General features: G+C 47.2%; 1 protein-coding gene across 2 annotated transcripts; it reads left to right on the top strand.

Annotated features, from left to right (window-relative positions):
- Positions 1 to 1,915: 1,915 nt before the first annotated feature.
- Positions 1,916 to 17,440, top strand: CCR9 (C-C motif chemokine receptor 9). Of its 2 annotated transcripts, none has more exons than XM_060164046.1 (3): positions 1,916 to 1,979; positions 7,897 to 7,941; positions 15,403 to 17,440. In XM_060164046.1, the coding sequence occupies exons 2-3, from the start codon at positions 7,921 to 7,923 to the stop codon at positions 16,489 to 16,491; spliced, it is 1,110 nt and encodes a 369-aa protein (XP_060020029.1). In that variant the 5' UTR covers positions 1,916 to 1,979; positions 7,897 to 7,920; the 3' UTR covers positions 16,492 to 17,440. The 2 variants fall into 2 exon arrangements, with proteins under 2 accessions (XP_060020029.1, XP_060020030.1); XM_060164047.1 differs by having other exon boundaries at positions 1,922 to 1,979; positions 15,300 to 17,440.
- The last annotated feature ends 1,232 nt before the right edge of the window (positions 17,441 to 18,672 follow it).

Below are 18,672 nucleotides of genomic sequence, written 5' to 3'. Positions count from 1 at the left end.
TCCAGAACACCTGGACCATGGGGGCAGGGGAGGGGCCACACAGAAGAGGGCATCTTCCCACAATAGCATATTTACCCCTTCTCTTCTTCCCTGACCACCTCCCCCAATTCCCTTCTTCCCACCAGACTCACCAGCCATCTGGTGGGCAAGCAGTGTCTACTTGGGATGCCCGTACCTGGTGAAGAAGCAGCTTGAGTCAAGAGGAGGTAGAAAGTACAGCATCTTCCTCACCCAGGGCTCTTGCACCTGTAGTGTGTGTGTCAGGCTCCTGGAAGCTTTCCCAGGTCCCAATCAAACATAAGGGAGAAGCAGCTTCACTACTCTCTCTGCCAAGACACCCAGAAATCAGTTAAGGGAGCATTTTCATCCGTCTATTGCCCCTTCCTTCTCTGTCATTATTTGCCAATTCACAGGGAGAAGTGAGAGGCGAGAGCATCTGTCTGATTCTCAGTCATGTGCCGTTTTAGACACGATGTTCAATGAATGTGGACGAAGTAAGGGAATTCACAGCTCCCTCAAGGCTGCTGAATCAACCACTGCTTTCATTCTTACTGCTCACTGCTCTGTACCTTTCATATGGGCTATTCGTTGGCCTTTCCATTTAGATAATAAGATAATAAATCAAGCTGCATCTTGTGCATTGCTTTGTTCTGTAGGAATTAACAGTGATTGACGGGCCATGTGCCTAGGAGAGCACCACCAAGGCCACAGGATGGTAAGTGTACTGAAAAGATGAAATGAGTCTCCACTGCAGTGTAGTTGTGATTTTTCCCCAGAACAAATCTAAAAAAGAGGTCTTTGCCATAATGACAACAAGGAATCAACTTGGGTCTTTTTTCTGTTATGGACGTCAGCGGTTGTGGACTGCAGCTTCTCTTCCACAATTATTCCCTAAACGCCCCTCAAATGCCAGGCACAGCACCTGGCCCTGGGACCCAGAGGGGGTGCAACTGTGTCATGATCGAAGGCCCCACCATAGCCATGGCTGGTGAAGACTTCCTCTGTGACTCTGTTAAAAATATAACGTGTATTTGTTTAGGCGTTTTCAAAATTTCACCTAAACACCCATGATTAATAAGATGAAATGCATCCTTGACGTTAATCCATCTGATGGATAGTGGTCACATCAAAATAAAATCTGACTGTATCTGACCCCAGTTTTAAGGTGTTTCTGGTTCTCCAACACTCCCTGTATTCCCACATATGTGTCACATACATGACCTTCTAATAAAGGGGCACCACTCGATGAACTTTCAGAGGGGATGGGCCTGCTCTGCCTCTGTGCTGTCCACTACAGTAGCCACGGCTACACATGGCTGTCGAGCACTTGAAATGTGGCTAGTGTGACTAAGGAACCAGTCACATTTTAAACGATTTAAATTAAATAGGCACATGTGACCAACAGCTACGGCATTAGACAGCACAGCTGTAGGGGTTTAGGTATATCTAAGGCCAAAAGGGTTACATTGGGATGCACAGTGCTGGTGATAACCCCATACAGGCCTGTTCAGACAACGCCACCCAAAGAGATCTTATAAAGGTACACACTTCAGCCTGCCAGAAAAGGCTGACCTCTCTGGATGACTCTCCATTTCCCCATCTCCTGAAAGTAGCCATGCTGTCTAGGAAAAGAAACTGTTCTCAGATGATCAATCTGTATGTGCGTCTTCAGAGAAGACGGTTTTCCTTAACCCAGCATTTCTCTGCTTTTCATTTCTGGTTGCAGATCACCGACTCAGCTGAGCGCTGGAAGCTGCAGCTGGTGACTCCCCTCTCCCCACCCTCCTGGCCACCCCACCAGTGACAGCACAGGCAGGGGTGGCCTGGCTTCCTTTCTGGTGTTTTCGTCGGGTAGCTGCCTGCTCAGAGCTCACAGAAGGCTTGCCCCTCGTCCCAGGCAGACAGCAGGCCAGCCCCCTCCCCAGACCCAGAGCTGGCGGGGTGGCCTCCTCCAGGAGCCTCACACGCTGCCCTCCACCGTGAGTATCGCCCTTCCTCCTCCTCCCCGTCCCAGTGTCACCTGTGTCCTCCGTTGTGTGCTGCCACGATGGCTTCTAAAACCCACTCGTTTGCTCAGTGGCCTTGAGAAACAGGCACTTGGCTAGAAGCTGCCAGGGAGGCAGAGGTGAATCCAGTGGCGCCCTGGCCAGGCTTCCAGGACAGCCTCCCACCCACATGTGTGAAGCTTGGGTTCAAGGCAGTCTGCTCTGTGATTTGGAGGGAGAAGCAGGAGGGGGGCACAGATGGCAAGAAGGTGGCCAGGGGCTGGGAAAGGGAAGTCCCGATGAGGTCCCTGGGTCTGAGAGACTGTCCCAGGGAGAGCATGCATTTCACTGCATTCTCTGTAGCAGTGAAAAACTGGGAACAAGCGAACTTTGCACCGAGAGGTGACTGGTTAAATGAACTGTAGAGAATCCGGAGAGTGGAACACTTGGCAGCCACCCAATCTGGTGATACGGCCTCACACTGAACTGGCATATAAAGTGGTCCATGAAAGACTGTTCCCTAGAGAGCAAGACAGAAAACGGTTTGTGCAGTCTGATTTCCTTTCAGAGTGTGTGTGTGTGGGTACGTGTGTGTGAGATTGTGTTACAGAGAAAATGTCTGAAAGGCTGCATCTCAGAAAATGAACAGTGGCTATCCTAGGAGAGAGGTGTTTGGGGGGTTTTTATTTTCTTCATTATATATGTTTGCTTTGGGGGATTTTTTTTTTTTTGGTTGCTGTTCATTGTGAATATACTCCTTTATGATCAGAAAAAAGCAAAGCCACCCTATTTCAAATGACTCATCAGTGACTACTGTTTTGTCCTGTCAACACGTTCACCCTCTTTAGTTCTTAGTTGGCTCTTACTACTTGGATGCACTGTGGGGGAGCAGCTGCTGAGTGCGGGGCTGGGATGTGGGGCAGCCACCAGTGGGTGAGGCCTGCTTCTCCCTCCCCTCGCCCAACCAACCAAAGTTCACCTGCCATTTCAGCACCTGGAGTTTGACAGCCTCTTTTTTTCCAATATCTGTCCGTCTGTTCGGAAGCCCCCTCACATGCAACCCACTCACAGCCCCGAGCCCAGCACGGTGCCTGAGGGGTGGGCACCTGGCCCAGGCTGGGGCAGCAGATAGCCTGATAGACAGCTCAGAGTCCCTGCCTTCGCGCAGGGTGAAAAAGGCAGAGCTTCCAAACAAAAACAAAAAAGCGAGAGGTGATCCAACCTCCCTGCACAAAGTCGGACAAAGATCAAAGTCAGGACCTGACTTCCTGACTCACTTTAGTATCAGTATCCAATTCACTGGGGCTACTACGAGCAACTCCATGCTGATTTTCACGTTGGATACTTTTAAGGACAGCAGAGAATAGAAAAATAATGGTTAGATATTAATGGACTCCAGGCTAACTTTTTAATAGGCACTTTCCACTCTTGGAGACTTAACAACTCCCTACCTCTAAGGACCCTGCACATACCTTCTGCTTTCTGGCGTTCATGCCTTTGTGGATATGTTTTGTGTTTCCCTGCCCTGGAGTCATGTTCTGTCCCCTCACTGCATGTCCCCACACTCTCCAGCCTGCAGGGCCAGCAAAAATGTTGCCTCCTCAATGAAGCCCTCCTGGATTTTCCCCAGCGCCAGAGACCCAGCTTCCTTCTCCCAATTCCCAAATCGTCTCATAGCATTTCCCATTATTGGTATTTGCAGCCATGATGTATTCATTGTACTTGAATGTGAGCTTCTTGAGGACATGGATCATGTCTTGTACAGTGTTTAAGCCAAGCAAGTGTATCTGGTGTCAAGTAAGCTGTGGGATGAAGACTGCTCCCTCACTGTTGCAGAGTTCTCTGCATTCCGCTAAGAGCCTTAATGCACAGCATTGCACTTGACCCTCGAAACAAGCCCTTGGAGTAGGCTGGGCTATCACGTGCATCTTACAGAGGAGGAAACCAAGGCTGGGGGAGGGGAGGTCGCTCCTTGCTGAGGTCCCACAGGCAGCAAAGGATGGACCAAGAAGCAGATGGCGGCCAGTGTGCTACCCCCACCTCACTCCACTGGGCTTCGAAACACAAGCAGGCTTTTCAGATTAGGCAGCTGCACTGCCCTGGATGAGGCCACACCGAGCGGCAAGGGGAGAGATTTGGGGTGGCACTGAGTCCAACGCTCGTGGTTGAGAGGTTCCTTGCTTTCAGTGTGTTTTGTCACATGTGGGGTTTTCCCCGTTTTTCTCTCCTTCTCAGGGGTGAGAAGAAAATGAAATCAAGCTCTGAGACTTTGCAGTTTGTGGAATAAAATAGACAAAAAGTATTCTGACAAAGAGAAGAGAGGAATAGATGAAAAGGCTCTCAGCGGTGTCTTTAGGTGGTGGGTCCACGGAGGAATATATTTTGTTTTTAGTTTTACTCTTGGGCTCTCTCCAAATCTTCTATGAGCCAGAAACACTTTTATAATGGAAGGAAGAAAAACCTTTATAAAAAGCTAGTGTAGGATTCCAAAGCTGCAAAAAGTAGCCTAGCAAGTTACTTGCTAGATTTGCTCTTCCAGAGCTGCTTTGCAGGCAGCTGGAGGAGGCTACGAGTTCCTCCTTTGGACAAGTTTTGCAAACAGGTGTACAGAATGGAATAGCACTAGGGCTTCTTTTTTTGTTTTTTTAAAGCTGACAAGTTATTTTTATGATAGCCCTTAAAACAGAATGTCGTGCACAAAGTAAAATATTTAAATAGTTTACAAAACCTAAAGGAAAAAATGGAAGTCTCACTTTCCACTGGTCATCCTTCTTCAAGCTCCTTCCAGAGAACGTTTCAGTACTGATCAGCTGTGAAGTGTATAACCTTTTATATACTTCTAAAAAGATCATGCGTCGTAAGCTTCTACACCTTGCATTTTTACCCATAATAATCTTGCTGACCTCTTTGTATCAGTGTGGGGTCTATTTTATTCTATGTCTTGACTACATGTGGTTTACTGAATGGATGTATCAGAATATTAGCTATTGCTAGATACATAGGTTGTTTCTAGTTTTTTGGTTCTACAAAAAAAAAAAAAATGCTGCAACATATATGCCTGTATATGCATCTTTATGTTCTTTGTGCGACTACTAGGAGGACGTGTTTTCAGCAGATAAACTGCTGAGTCAGAGCTGTTGTGCTTTGTATGTTTTGAAAGATATGGCTTAACCCTCCAAAAAGGTCACAACGATTTACACTCCCCACTGCCGAGTAGAGGCTTTTCCCCCAAACTCTTACCAACATCATTACCATCAATCCTTGTTTTCAACCTATAACTATAACCAAAGCCATTCTTTCATGTGGCTTCCTCCTTTGGGCATTTGTTTTCTCAGATATTATCTAGTTAATATTCAGTCTCTTCACGCAAGTTAAAAGGAAATGACATAAGCCACAGGTACTAGAAATATAGGAAGTGTTTTCTAACAAATGTCTCAAAAACCATCTCCCTATTACCCAAGCTGTATTAAAATTAAATTAGCTGAGTTGAGATCTTTCAAACTTAACTGGGCAATTTTTTACAAAGATTTTATTGTTTTAGAGCATGATTCAGAAAAAAAAAAACAGAGAATAAAGTCAATGGGGCAATATGTAATTTGGGGGGAGATGCTTTGAGATGAAGTAAATTCCTCATCAAACATTCAGCCACTAATTTCATCATCCATTGGTGATTTTCCAATAACGTTATTCATTCTGTACTTATTAGTTGGCACCATAAGAGGATATTACTTTTCTCATGTATTTACTCATTTATTTTCATCAGTATGGATTCATGGATCTTCGTTTAATTGAATGTGCTATAAAGACTGCTATCATTATTTAATTTGATGCTTAAATTGCCTCAGATTTGGCTAGTGGAACTCCATCAAGTTGGCGCCTATGTCCTTTGACAAGTCCTCACGGTCTCTGAACACTTGCCTTCTGTGGCAAAAATCAGTCCCAGGTTCATCTTATAGTTTCCCTACCCTAACTCTGGAATCAGACATTTCTCCAAGGAATCCTGGTTTCTTGGCAGGGAGAAAGGTATTTAGAAACCCAGATCTGGGCACTAGAAGGTCATTCTACTGTGTGTCATGGCTTTTAGTTCCTCTCAGCACACAGAGCCAGCAAATATGCTCAAATACATAGCAGTGTCCACACAAATTTTATCTATCTATCTACCTATCTACCAATCTATCTGTCTATCATCTATCTATCATCATCACCATCTGTCTAATCTCATCTAACCCTAAAATACATGAGTTCATACTGAGCCCTCAATTCCCACACAACAGCACAAGGCACTCCAAGGCACTGTGGAGAAGCCACTGGCAGGAAGGTTGCAGGGAGGAAGTTCTGGCCGCCTTTCTCCTGGCCTGCTAATGGCCAGATATGATTCTGAGGAGGGACGAAAACAGAGTTTTCATCAGATCTTGCTGTTCTTCCTTTCTCTACTTTAACCACTTTATTGAGGTCCAGCTACAAACACTGCAAATATATGAAGTGCAGAACCTAAGTTATGACATATGTATATAACTGTGAAACCATCACACAATCAATATAGTGAACATACTTACCACCCCAAAGGCTTCCTGGCGTGCTCTTATCCCCCTCCTGCCTTGCCCCGTCCTCCCCTTCCCTCTCTCACCATGAAATTACTGATCTACTTTCTGTCATTACTGATTAGTTCACATTTTCTAGAATTTTTTGTAAGTAGAATCACACAGTATGTACTTTTTTGGGGTCTGGCTTCTTTACTTAGCATAATTATTTACCCACGTTGCTGTGTGTATCAGTAGCTGTTCCAATTCCATTGTATGGCTATTCCACAGTGACTTATCCATTAGCTATGCTTGAAGGACACTTGAGCTATTTCCAGTAGTTGGCTATTACAAATAAAGCTGCCATGAACATTCATGTATCAGTCTTTGTGTGGATATAAGCTTGCATTTTTCTTAGGTAAATACTTAGGAGTGGGATGGTTAGATCACAGGGTGTATGTTTAACGGGTTTCCAGAGTGGCTGTCCCTCATGTTATGTTTTTAAAACAACTGCACTTTTAGAAAAGCAGGGACAGTTACAACGTGTTATGAAAAAAAAGCCCAACAGGTTAGGGTTGGATTTATGAAGGAGAATGTTTCCTTCCAGAAGCTTGGGGTGGGCTGAACATGTTTCTTGGAAATATGGGCACAGACCCCTGCCTTGAAGGGAGCCAAGCAGTTGTTCCCTTGGTCACAGAGGGGTGGGTTTTGCAGAGATTCAAAACCCAGGAAAACAACAGCTGAGATTTATCTCAGCTCGGAGGCCCTTTGCATTAGACAAATACCTTTTCTTTGGTAAACAAATCAAAGAAAAGGACTTCCTTTTCCTGCTGGAGTTGGGGTACAGAGTAAATCGGCCCCGAATTTGTAAACAGAGCACACAGGTAGGTGCTGGGGCACGGGGCCTCTCCTGGAGAGGGACTGATACTGACAGACGCCACCTCACTCCTGTGTCCTTGCCACCCGGTTACCCAGAGGCCCCTCCCCTGCAGTCAGCCCAGCACATTCTTAAGTCACTGCTGTCCTGCCATCTTCTGGAGTCCCTTGGTGGAAAAAATGGGGGTAGGTGGCACCTGATAGAGAAGTTGAGTCAAGAGGAAAAGGGCTAAGATTAAAAGGACGTGCTGGGAAGATGTCAAAGCCACACAGGGCTCTCAAAGGAGAGGTTTCTTTCATTTCTACGTTAACAACCAAGATGATACTGAAATCTAGACTTGACTTGAAATCTATTTGACTTGACATCAGTATAACATGGACTCTAACTCTTGCTTGGGATTTTTTTTTTTTTCCATGAGAACAAACAGATTTAATGCTTAATCTCCATCTTTAGGTACTTGTTACTGTTGAGTTAAGAGCCAGTCCTCTTTTTGATTTTTGCCCTCTCTTTCTAGAAGCAAGCTTGCATCTGACCCACCATGGTCCCCTCAGAAGTCACAGTGAGTACAGCTACGCCCCTTGGGTTCCTCAAAATGCACTCTATTTTGGGGCCTCTTTTCAGGGAGTGGGAAGGAATCTAATGTGGCGGAAGGATTTCTCTATGGTTTCCCAGGGTAAGAGCTCTGCTGAGCAGTGCCCAGGACAGGTGGTCGATGCCCAGCACAGGGGGCTCTGCAAACGCGAAGCGCTAGAAGAGCTTTGGGGTATGTGGGAGGACAGAGGAAAACGCTATTTTAGATTTTACTAATAGGTGAGGATTATATGATCTTTAGGATGTCTTTGTCCCATGTGTCTGTTCTGAAACTCAGACAAAAGAGGACAAGAGAGAATCCATTTAGTTTGTTTTTAAAAGACCCACGGTAGGCATGTTAGTTTTGTTTCTTACATAACATTATGTAGCCTTTACAAAAAACACATAATGATATATATTTCTCTGAAAGAGGAAAAGAGGCCAACAAAAATGAGTGAGTAAAGTCATCAGAGAATTGTTTGTGATTTTATAGTCAAATGTAATTAATTATAGAATCAAATCAAATTCCTATGCTTTTGCTATATTCATAAATGCTCACAAAAATACCTAAAGGTTTTAATTTTGCTTTTCTCAAAGTAAGAATCTGGGTTTTACATGTAGGTATTGAAATCAAACCTTCTTAGTGGAGCTGACAAACCATCCCTCACAGGACACTGTAGGTTCCCACCATCTGTGGAGATTGGTGGTTGCCACCCCTGATGTCCAAAAAGTTATTTATCATATGCTAATGATACTTAGTATTGCATACGTCATTGCATATCCCGTAACAACAACAACAACAAGACAATTATTTTGGACCTGGTGAAGTAACGAGGTCAGTCTCTATTTTTCTAACCAGAATTAGACCCTTAGTTTCTCTCCTGAGTTAGAATTTGCTCTTCATCCCTGATGCTGGAAACGGGGCTGACACTGTCAGTCATTCGGTTTTATCCTCTGGAATCTTGGAAGATATCCAGACTGCAAGGCAGCTCCAGAGAGGAAGAAAAATGCACCCCAGTAATGACCTTTTGTGGTCAAGAGGTGTCCAGCACCACCTACATGGGGACAAGATGGGACCTCTGTAGCTACGACCCTGGGAAATAGCCATGACGTCCCTGTGGCCACCTTTCTGAGCACTGGCCATGTGCTCAACCAGCCAGGGTGCCACTTTCCTGCAGCCTCACGGTAAAGGCAGAGCCATGCTTACAGATGAGGAAACGAGCTGGGAGAAGGAACGGAAGGTTCCAGGTCTCGTGGCTAAAAGGAGGAGGAGCCCTGGAGGGTGCTCTCACAGTCACGGCTTCCCTGGGTCCCCCCCTGTGGGCAAATGTCAACACGCCGAGGTCCAAGCCTCACTGTGTGGAAGTCTCACTTCCTCGAAGGCGGGGACAGAGCACCTTGGGGCAGTGCCTGCCAACTCCCACTGCTCCCAACGCATCCCTCCCTGCCTGTGCCCCGCCCCTCCCATTTGCCGCCTCCTGGCACTAAGGAGCAATGAGGGGCACAGCTTTTGCCCTCTACCCTGGCCTCTCCCCAGAGGTGGGAATGAGGGGCCTGGGGCTGGGGGAAGGTTTCCAGAGACAACGTGAGTCGGCGAGGGAGGCCTCGGAAAGCTCTGGAGACCTTCCTCCTGCTCCAGGAGCAGCACGACGTTCACTGCCTGGGCTGCTGCTTCTGGGCCAAGGTTCTCGTGAGGGGAGGAGGACACACCTGCCCGGGCTCGGGGGCCAGAGCCTGTGGGGCAGAGCCTCGCTGGGGGCACCAGCGGGCAGCGCAGGCCCCTTGCCCGGCCGTGCACTGAGGTTTGCCCCTAGCATCAGGCAGCTCCCGGGCATCCTCTGGTGCCCAGAATCTTTCCGGGCTGGGGAGTGGGGAGGTAGGGCACCTGACGGCCACTCTGCTTGGGCTCCGTGAGGCCCAGCTCAGGTGCTGGGACCCAGATGCCGTGGCTCACGTTTGGTGTGGCCACTTTGACAACATCAGCACGTGGAGAGCTGGGTTTTGGGTCAGCAGGGATTAAAAGTGCCCCAGCTTGGGACTGAGGGGCTGGGGGATGGCTCTGGCCTTGACCCTCCCCCAGTGGCTGAGGGTTTGGGGCAGAACCTTCCATTCCTTGGGTCTGTCTCCTCCTCTCTTAAGATGATCTCTAACATCTGAACATCATTCTAAACCCTGTTGAGCTTCCAAAAACATTTTCCAGAGCAGAAACAAAAGCCTACGTGAGGAGAAGGCAGCCCATTGCTGAGTTCCGGGCCGGCCACTGGGCACGCTGTGACACATGGTCTCATCTACTTAGACCTATGACTACAATGCGCTTCTTTTCTTGATCAAAATGCTAAAAATCATCCAAAATAAATGATATAAATCCCCCAATTAAGTAGCCCCCTGGGAGTAACAGAGCCATCCCACGATGCCGTGCTGTCTAGGGCACCTCTGAGCTCTGGAGCTGCCGTCAGGGCTCTGCACGCAGATGGACCTCCCCTCCTGCCCCCACCCCCATCCCAGCCTCGGGCTTGACAGGCGAGGCCTGGTGCAGGAGCCATTGACCTTTCGAACGTTTTACTCCAATTCTATTTCCATCACCGAGGCGAATGGTGTCCTTTGGAAGTGGCTTCTTTGCCTGGCACGTACTCTGTGCTCAGTAAATATCTGTCGAATGAGTGAACAAATCACACTCTTTATCGGCAAGGAACGAGAAATAGAGACCTGTTTCTCAAGCCTAGGATGGGCATGCCGTTTTCTTAGGCAGGTAGGGAATGAGATGGTGGCATTTTCACACAAACACCATCCTGGCCAGGTCTGGGCCCTGTCCACCCCAGCAAATCACCACTCCTCACACTGGAAGAATATTCTAGATCTGGCTCAGACCTCTGCTCATGGGGGCCCACAGGCTCCGAATAGTGGTCTAGTTGGTAAAGACGTCATGTTTTTAGGAGTGTCTGAGAACAACACAGTTTGCTGAGAAATGCAAGAGAAACCTTAGGTAAGATGTCTAGACATTCTAATTTGATGTGGAAGAGAATGGTCAGCCCCTTCAGAGAGCAGGCCCTGGACACTTCCCAGCAATAACGACACCCTGTCTCACTCCGTCTCCACTGCCTGCCTCGTGTTCCATAACAGGCTTGAGGCACCTTACTGGGTGCGCACAACAGAACAGAAAAGAAAGGACATATGTTACAACAGGGTCAGAGGAAACTGACAGAATAGGGAGAAAAGACCAAGGGAAGGAGTTAGAACTTGGGTTTTCGGCCTAAAGCTGTGCCGTCTGGTGAGGTAGCCACGAGCCACGTGGGGCCCGTGAGCACATGAAATGGGGCCACTCCAACTACGATGCCCCGTGCGTGTAAAGTGCACTCCATGCAAATATAATCTCCGCAACAAAAGGATGTAAAAGATTTTGGTAACTTTTACATTGCTTATGTAACGAAGAAATACTTTAGACATACTAGGTTCCAAAAAAATACATTATTAAGGTGAATTCCACCTGTCTCTTCTTTACTTCTTTCACTTGGCTACTAGAAAATGCAAAAGTAACCCAGAGTTGCCTTATACTCCTATTGGACAGCAATGGTTGAAGGGTCTTATTTGATTACTATAACTGGGCTACCAGTTTGACTGAGTTTCCCAATTAAAAAGGGAATCCTGATTAAGTCACAAAACTTATATGGTGCGTGAGCGAAAAGAAAAAAAAACCCTCACCTGTTCTTCAGGAGATTCGAAAGCCTTTCTTCACTTCTCTTTTATATTTAAATGCCAGATAAATATCTAGGCTAGGTCTTGGTGAGTAGGACACAGAGCTATACGGACAGGCCTTTGGAGGTCCCCTCTCGGTGGAGAGGGTGGGCTCCACGGGGAGCTCCCTAGATGCCACCTCGATGCAGACCCCGGGGTAAACTCACAGCAGCTTGTGGGAAGCCATTCCACACAGTGCTCAGGCCAGGAGGCTCCGGCAGGTGCTCCTGGATGCACGCAAGGCCGTGTGGATTTCAGATCCTTACACTGATCTTCTCTCAAGATGTTCCGCCCCAGACTTTGAAAACAGCCTTTGTGGGTAGCTTCTCCAGCAAGAGCAGTGTCTCTAGGACTCAGAGAGCAGGGAGGGAGGGAGGGAGGAATGGCTTGGCAACCTCAGAATTCCTCCCAGAAGCCAGGTGCCCCTCATCTGGAAGAGGGGCCCGCCCCTACCTGGAAGGTCAAGGATTAAATGCATGCATGTCCTGTACTCCGCACTGGGTCTGATGTGCACTGGGTGCTCTGACAGTAAGGAATCAAATAAATTGGTAAATAATCGACGTTTACACTTGCTGGGAGATTTTCAAAGGATCCTTGGGTATTTACCTATCAGGCATGGACAAAGCTATGAGTACAAGTCTCGATGCAGGTGGACAGTTTGTCCAGGCTCCCCCTAGCCTGGGACGTGAATTCTTCCTTTGTCATCCTCAAAAAGATGGCCAATGCTTTGAACTTGTAAGGATGATATAGGCTTACCTTGTAGCCTTGATAAAATTCACACAAACCCAGGTTTTCTGTGTGTGAATTCAGTCACTCTTAAAATATGTCTGGGGAGTCCCTAACGAAATACAATTCTATGCTGAAGCACTGGGTCCTCCAACCCTCACCCAACAAGAAAACGTGCTCCGTGTGCTTCAAGCAGGACACAGTGTCCCCACTCTGGGACACAGTCTTGGGGAGCGGTGGTCACGGGCTCATTTAGCAGGCCATGGAGAAGGCTGGGTCTCCTGGGACACTGGGACTGCTAGGGGTCCCCTCTGTGCCACATCTGTGAATGGGGATGCTGTTTGCCTCCGTAACTCACAGCCTTGGGTGCAGGCTCATGTGAGAGTCTATTAAATCTATTTAACCCCCCAAAAATGTAAAAAAAAAACACCCTCCACAAAGCAGTTTGACACTTACTCACTGTGTGGATTCACAGTTGACACCTGCTCATCTGCATGGTTTTACTGACTTTCCTCCAAAATGTCAACCTCCTAACTTCTTAAATCTCCAGTGATACTTTTGTGGGTCTCTGTGCTCTTCGTGTTCTTCCTTCCACCTGAAAGTTCTTTGTTTCCTCTCAAAGTCTACTCAAACCCCACCTCTTAGGGGATGCCCTTCCCAGTGGGGCCACTGACGGTGCCTGGCTCCCATGTCCTGCTTTGGCAGAAGCGTCCTAGCATCTTCACTGAAATATGAGTCATCCGTAAGATCTGTCCTCCCAACGATCTGGGCTTGCAGACAACAGCCAAAGCTGGGAGGGGAATCTTTAAATGTACGTTGAGGATGGGTGAACCAGGCCTGGGGACGAAGCACATTGAAAATGGAGAGTTTTCCTCAGCTCTTCCCAGAAGCAGGCCGTTCCCAGCTGCTGGCTCCTGAAGAGCCAGCTCCTGGATCTGGCCCCCAGGGGTCTCTCTGCAATAGGACTTTCTCTTGGTCGCACACTAGAGGCGGATCAGGACCAGATTCAGGTTTTCCTAATTGCAGTCCAGGTTACCTTGGGCGTCCTCCGGGCACTTCCTGCCAGTCGGGGCCCAAACGGAATGGACCCATCACCTCAGCTCTCGGCATGAGCTTCAGAATTCAGGAGACCACAGCCTCCTGGCGTCTACTGCACCTTATCAGTCCACTCAGTGTGTCCTGATATCTTAATAAGCACTCAGTAAACACACACACACACACACACACACACACACACACACACACACACGACAGGTTCCATGCCCATGTAAGATTAGGAAACACTATTAAACAAAATTCAACAGATTCTGAAGGACTTCTCAGAGCCTTTACTATGCTATCATGCAGTTAAAATAAAAGAAGCTCTGCAGGACTTCTCAGAGCCTTTAATATGCTCATGATTATTGTGAATTTCAAAGAAGGTGATATAGTAAGCAGAGATTCTCAACTATTGAACTACTAGTGTTCCACCCAAAACATGGTTTGGGAAATGCTGGTTGAAACTATTAGAAATAGATGGAGATGATAATGTGTATAGAAGGGGAACTCCCAGCTAAAAGACGACTGGTAGAAGATGTTTTATTATTTCAACATGAATAGTTTAATACATAAACTAAATATTTTTACTTAAATATTTATTGGCATTAAATATTTAAAACAAAATGAAAACCTAGTGGGGATCTGAGGTTACTTCTAGTCCAAATGCTTCTAGATGAACTGAACAACTGCTGCATTTCCAGAGCAGAAATGAAGGGAGAGATGAGATTTGGCAAGGCACGTGCCTTGGGGCAAGGGAACGAGAGCTAGTGGTCCCTGGCAGGATTGGGGGCCCTAATGGGGGCCCTAGGAGGGGGGTGCTGGTGGGAAGTGAGAGCATGTGAGAATTTGTAAGTGGAGGCCTTGGAACATGTCAGATGCGGGGCCGAGTTTCCCCTCCACCAGGCAAACCTCTCCTCCGTTCCCTCCATCCCAGGCTTGACTCAAGGGCTCCATCTCCGCCTTTATTTCCTCTTCCCCCAGCAGGGGTTCTAGGAAGGCTTCTGAGCCAGGAACCCATTGAAGCTGTAATGAGGTGTGTGTGTGTGTGTGTGTGTGTGTGTGAGCACACGTGTGTACACATGATGAGGGTGTGTGCACACGTGTCTGAATGTGTGCATATATGTACATGTGAGTATGCATATTAGTGTAGGCATGTTTGTGTGCACATGTGTTTGTAAATGTGTGTGTGTGTGCTTGTGAGGGCTGGTTTCATGGGTGTGTTACACACACCCATGCTGCACACTTCATGCTTAGAAGTGTCACTTGCTTGATTTAATGCTCTGCTATCTTGAAATTCTTAACGAATTTTGAACAAGGGACCCTGAAATCACGTAGTCTGTCCTGGTTCTTGTGTATGTGCATGTATGTGAGAGTGTATGAATATGTGTGTGTGTTCATGTGTGTGCACATGTGTAAGTGGGTGCATGTGTGACTCTTTGGTGCTTCTCCAACAGAGGATCCACAGCTTTCAGAAGACTCAGGGGAACCTGGACCCAGAAAAGTTTAAAAGCCTCTGAGGACCTTTTTGGGAGGGTAGAGAGAAGGGACAATCAGAACCATTCACTTAGTTTGATAAAAGTCCGCCCACCAGTGGTCCCAGACCCTCTTTCCCACACCGTCAGAGCATCTGCCATGCAGCCTGTGACTGTTCCTTTGCTTGAGTGTCTCCTCCCAGAGTAGGTAAGTTCCATGAGAGCAGGAACCATGTCTGACTCTCCAGCATGTACCCAGTACCTACCATGTCGTAGGTGCTCAATAAACATTTGTTGAATAAATAAATCATTTACAATCCAAGCAGATGCTCTCAGAATTCCTACTTCCTACACATACATTTCTTTTGTCTTATCACAGACTTTGGGAATGGAAGGTTCAAGGGCTCCATGCCTCTGCCATCATGAGATAGAACCTCCAAAAGCATGCCCTTGACCCGGTGCCATCCTGTGTCTCCTTGCAGAGCCTGATCCCTAACATGTCAGATGACTATAGCTATGACACCACGTCTTCCATGGAAGATTACGGGAACTTCAACATCACTGACTTATTCTGTAAGAAAAACGACGTCAGGCAGTTCGCAAGCTACTTCCTTCCACCCTTTTACTGGCTCGTGTTCATCGTGGGGGCCTTGGGCAACAGTCTGGTCATCCTTGTCTACTGGTACTGCACGAGGGTGAAGACCATGACCGACATGTTCCTTTTGAATTTGGCAATCGCTGACCTTCTCTTTCTCGTCACCCTTCCCTTCTGGGCCATTGCTGCCGCTGACCAGTGGAAATTCCAGACCTTCATGTGCAAAGTGGTCAACAGCATGTACAAGATGAACTTCTACAGTTGTGTGCTTCTGATCACGTGCATCAGTGTGGACAGGTACATCGCCATTGCTCAGGCCATGAGAGCGCAGATGTGGAGGCAGAAAAGGCTTCTGTACAGCAAAATGGTCTGCTTTACTGTCTGGGTGATGGCGGCCGCGCTCTGCATCCCAGAACTCCTGTACAGCCAAGTCAAGAAGGAGTATGGGATCGCTATCTGCACCATGGTTTACCCCAGTGACGAGAGTACCAAACTGAAGTCAGCTGTCTTGACTCTGAAAGTCATCCTGGGATTCTTCCTCCCTTTTGTGGTCATGGCTTGCTGCTATACCATCATCATTCACACCCTGATACAAGCCAAGAAGTCATCCAAGCACAAGGCCCTGAAGGTGACCGTCACTGTGCTCACTGTCTTCATCCTATCTCAGTTCCCCCATAACTGCGTTCTGCTGGTGCAGACCATCGATGCCTACAGCACGTTCATCTCCAGCTGTGCTGTCTCCACCAACATTGACATCAGCTTCCAGGTCACTCAAACCATCGCCTTTCTCCACAGTTGCCTCAACCCTGTTCTCTACGTTTTTGTGGGTGAGAGGTTCCGCCGGGATCTTGTGAAGACCCTAAAGAACTTGGGTTGCATCAGCCAGGCTCAGTGGGTTTCATTTACAAGGAGAGAAGGAAGCCTGAAGCTGTCATCTATGTTGCTGGAGACAACCTCGGGAGCTCTCTCCCTCTGAGGGATCTTCTCCCTGAGGTGGATGGTCCTTTTGGAAGTAACAAGAAATACAGCTACGACTTCCCTTACTGGTAGGGCCAAAGGGAAAGCAGAGAAGGAAAAGGAAGTGAAAAAAAGGAAATAAAAAACTCAGAAAGGGATGAATTTGAATATCATTATACTTTTCGTCAGGATTTGCCAAGCCAGAGTCTTCAAAATTGACTGGCCATCCCAGGGGGCTGCTGATTGGCTCCTGGCTGCCACACCTGCAGTTTTCAAAGGAGGACTACGGAGCAGCGTTGCAAGCCTCCCCGGCTTTGCCACTTGCCTGAGCGTTAATGCAGCTGACCTCTGGAGGAGGCTTGGATTTCTCAGTGCACGGTGAATTGCTGTGCCTTCAGTTCTGACGCCACCCCTTCCAAAAGGAGACAGAGAAGCACTGGCCACTGCCACAGTCCACGAATGCACAAGGCTGCATGAAAACTCCCATCTTTGGAGAATTTCTACCCTGGTTTGGGGGGCCGATACCCATGCCAGGTCTTAGAGATTCCTGCTCTAGAATCTTTCCAAACACCCTCAGATCTAATGCCCTTCTGGTCTCCTTGATCTGTTTTGGGCCAGTGAGGGTGCTTGTTCCTGTTCTGAAGCTATCTGCAGCACTGGTCAGTGAGGCCCTGGGTAACTGACCATACCAGCACGTCATCCGGATTCTGTTGGTTTCCAACCCATTTCTGCCAGAGGTTCTGTGATTTCACACCTGGCTGCCACACTGATCCGAGCAAGGATTCAGCTTGTCCAGTGGTGTCATGGAAGTGGACCTCTCAGCCCGTGCACGGAGACTAAGAACCTCAGTTGGTGGGAACCGGCTCCATTATGGGCTCACTGTGTTGAGTGGCTTGTGTGATGGTCCACTCTATCTGCTCCCTATAAAATGGGTTGGTCCTATTTGCCCTTTTGTTTCTGAGGCCACTGCAAGGATATCTGCTTCCATGCTTCTCTTCTTCATACTGTATAATGCTAACATGTTAAAAAAAAAAGCTTTCAACTTAGAGATTAGGCTGAAAAAAAAGTTAACACAATTCACCTTTGCTCTGTGTCTTTCTTTTAACTATTCGGCAAATTTATCACATTTAAAACTTTCATTTATTAGAAAAGTGCTTTTTAAATGACTGTTTAAATACATCCGTTACTTTTCACTTTCTTCACCCTGTCTCTATATTTTAAATGTGTACAATTAGAGATCAAATAGCCGTATTAGAGTGTGAAGAATAAGAGGCTAGGATAGGGAAATAACATTTCCAAAATACCATAAAATCATCTTCGCTGACCAATTTTTAATCTCTCCTCTGTTCAAACTTATCTTCCAAGGTTTTCCAGGTTAGTCCAGTGGAATTTCCAAGAAGGACAATTACAGCAGCACCATAAGCCATACCAGCTTTGCCACTTGCTCCCGAGGAAGCATCTCATTTTCCCAGCAGGCTGTGAATTGCTGTGGTTTCAGTTCCAAGGCCATCCCTTCCAAAGGGGACACGAAAGCTCTAGACTCTGCCACGGTGTCCATTTTCTCCCCACCCACTTCTAAACTACATGTTAGTGAGAAATAAAGTGAGCAGAAGGTGGGCAGCAACCAGGGGGAGCAGAGGGTAATACAAAGGCTGCGCCAACCCACCCCGAGTGTGGGCAGTTGGTGGCAAATAAGCATTGGCCTGGGACCAGCACATCAACATGGGTCCCCGCACAACAAGAACTGCCTACAGTCAAAGGGAAGGATGGCTTCCCCAAGGCAGTCTGTGGACGGAGCTGTCTATATGGTCACCTTTTCCAGGAGGAGACCCAGATAACCTTTGAGGAACCTAGAAGAATAAGCAATAGGCATGGGCCAAACCTAAATAACACTGTGCAGTTAAGTGGAAGAACTCAACTGAGTTTGGCTCTTCCATCCCATGCCGTTTTTTGTTTGTTTGTTTTGTTTTATACAGCAGGTTCTTATTTGTTATCTATTTTATACATATTGGTGTGTACATGTCAATCCTAATCTCCCAATTCATCACACCACCTCTCCCTGTGCTTTCCCCCCTTGGTGTCCATACATTTGTTCTCTACACCTGTGTTTCTATTTCTGCCTTGCAAACTGGTTCATCTGTACCATTTTTCTAGATTCCACATATATGCGTTAATATACGATATTTGTTTTTCTCTTTCT

Source organism: Lagenorhynchus albirostris, chromosome 10 (genome assembly GCF_949774975.1).
Source record: "Lagenorhynchus albirostris chromosome 10, mLagAlb1.1, whole genome shotgun sequence".
In the NCBI taxonomy this organism is placed as follows: domain Eukaryota; kingdom Metazoa; phylum Chordata; class Mammalia; order Artiodactyla; family Delphinidae; genus Lagenorhynchus; species Lagenorhynchus albirostris.
The sequence above is the reverse complement of the archived record's forward strand: the minus strand, read 5'-3'. Positions and strand labels throughout refer to the sequence as shown.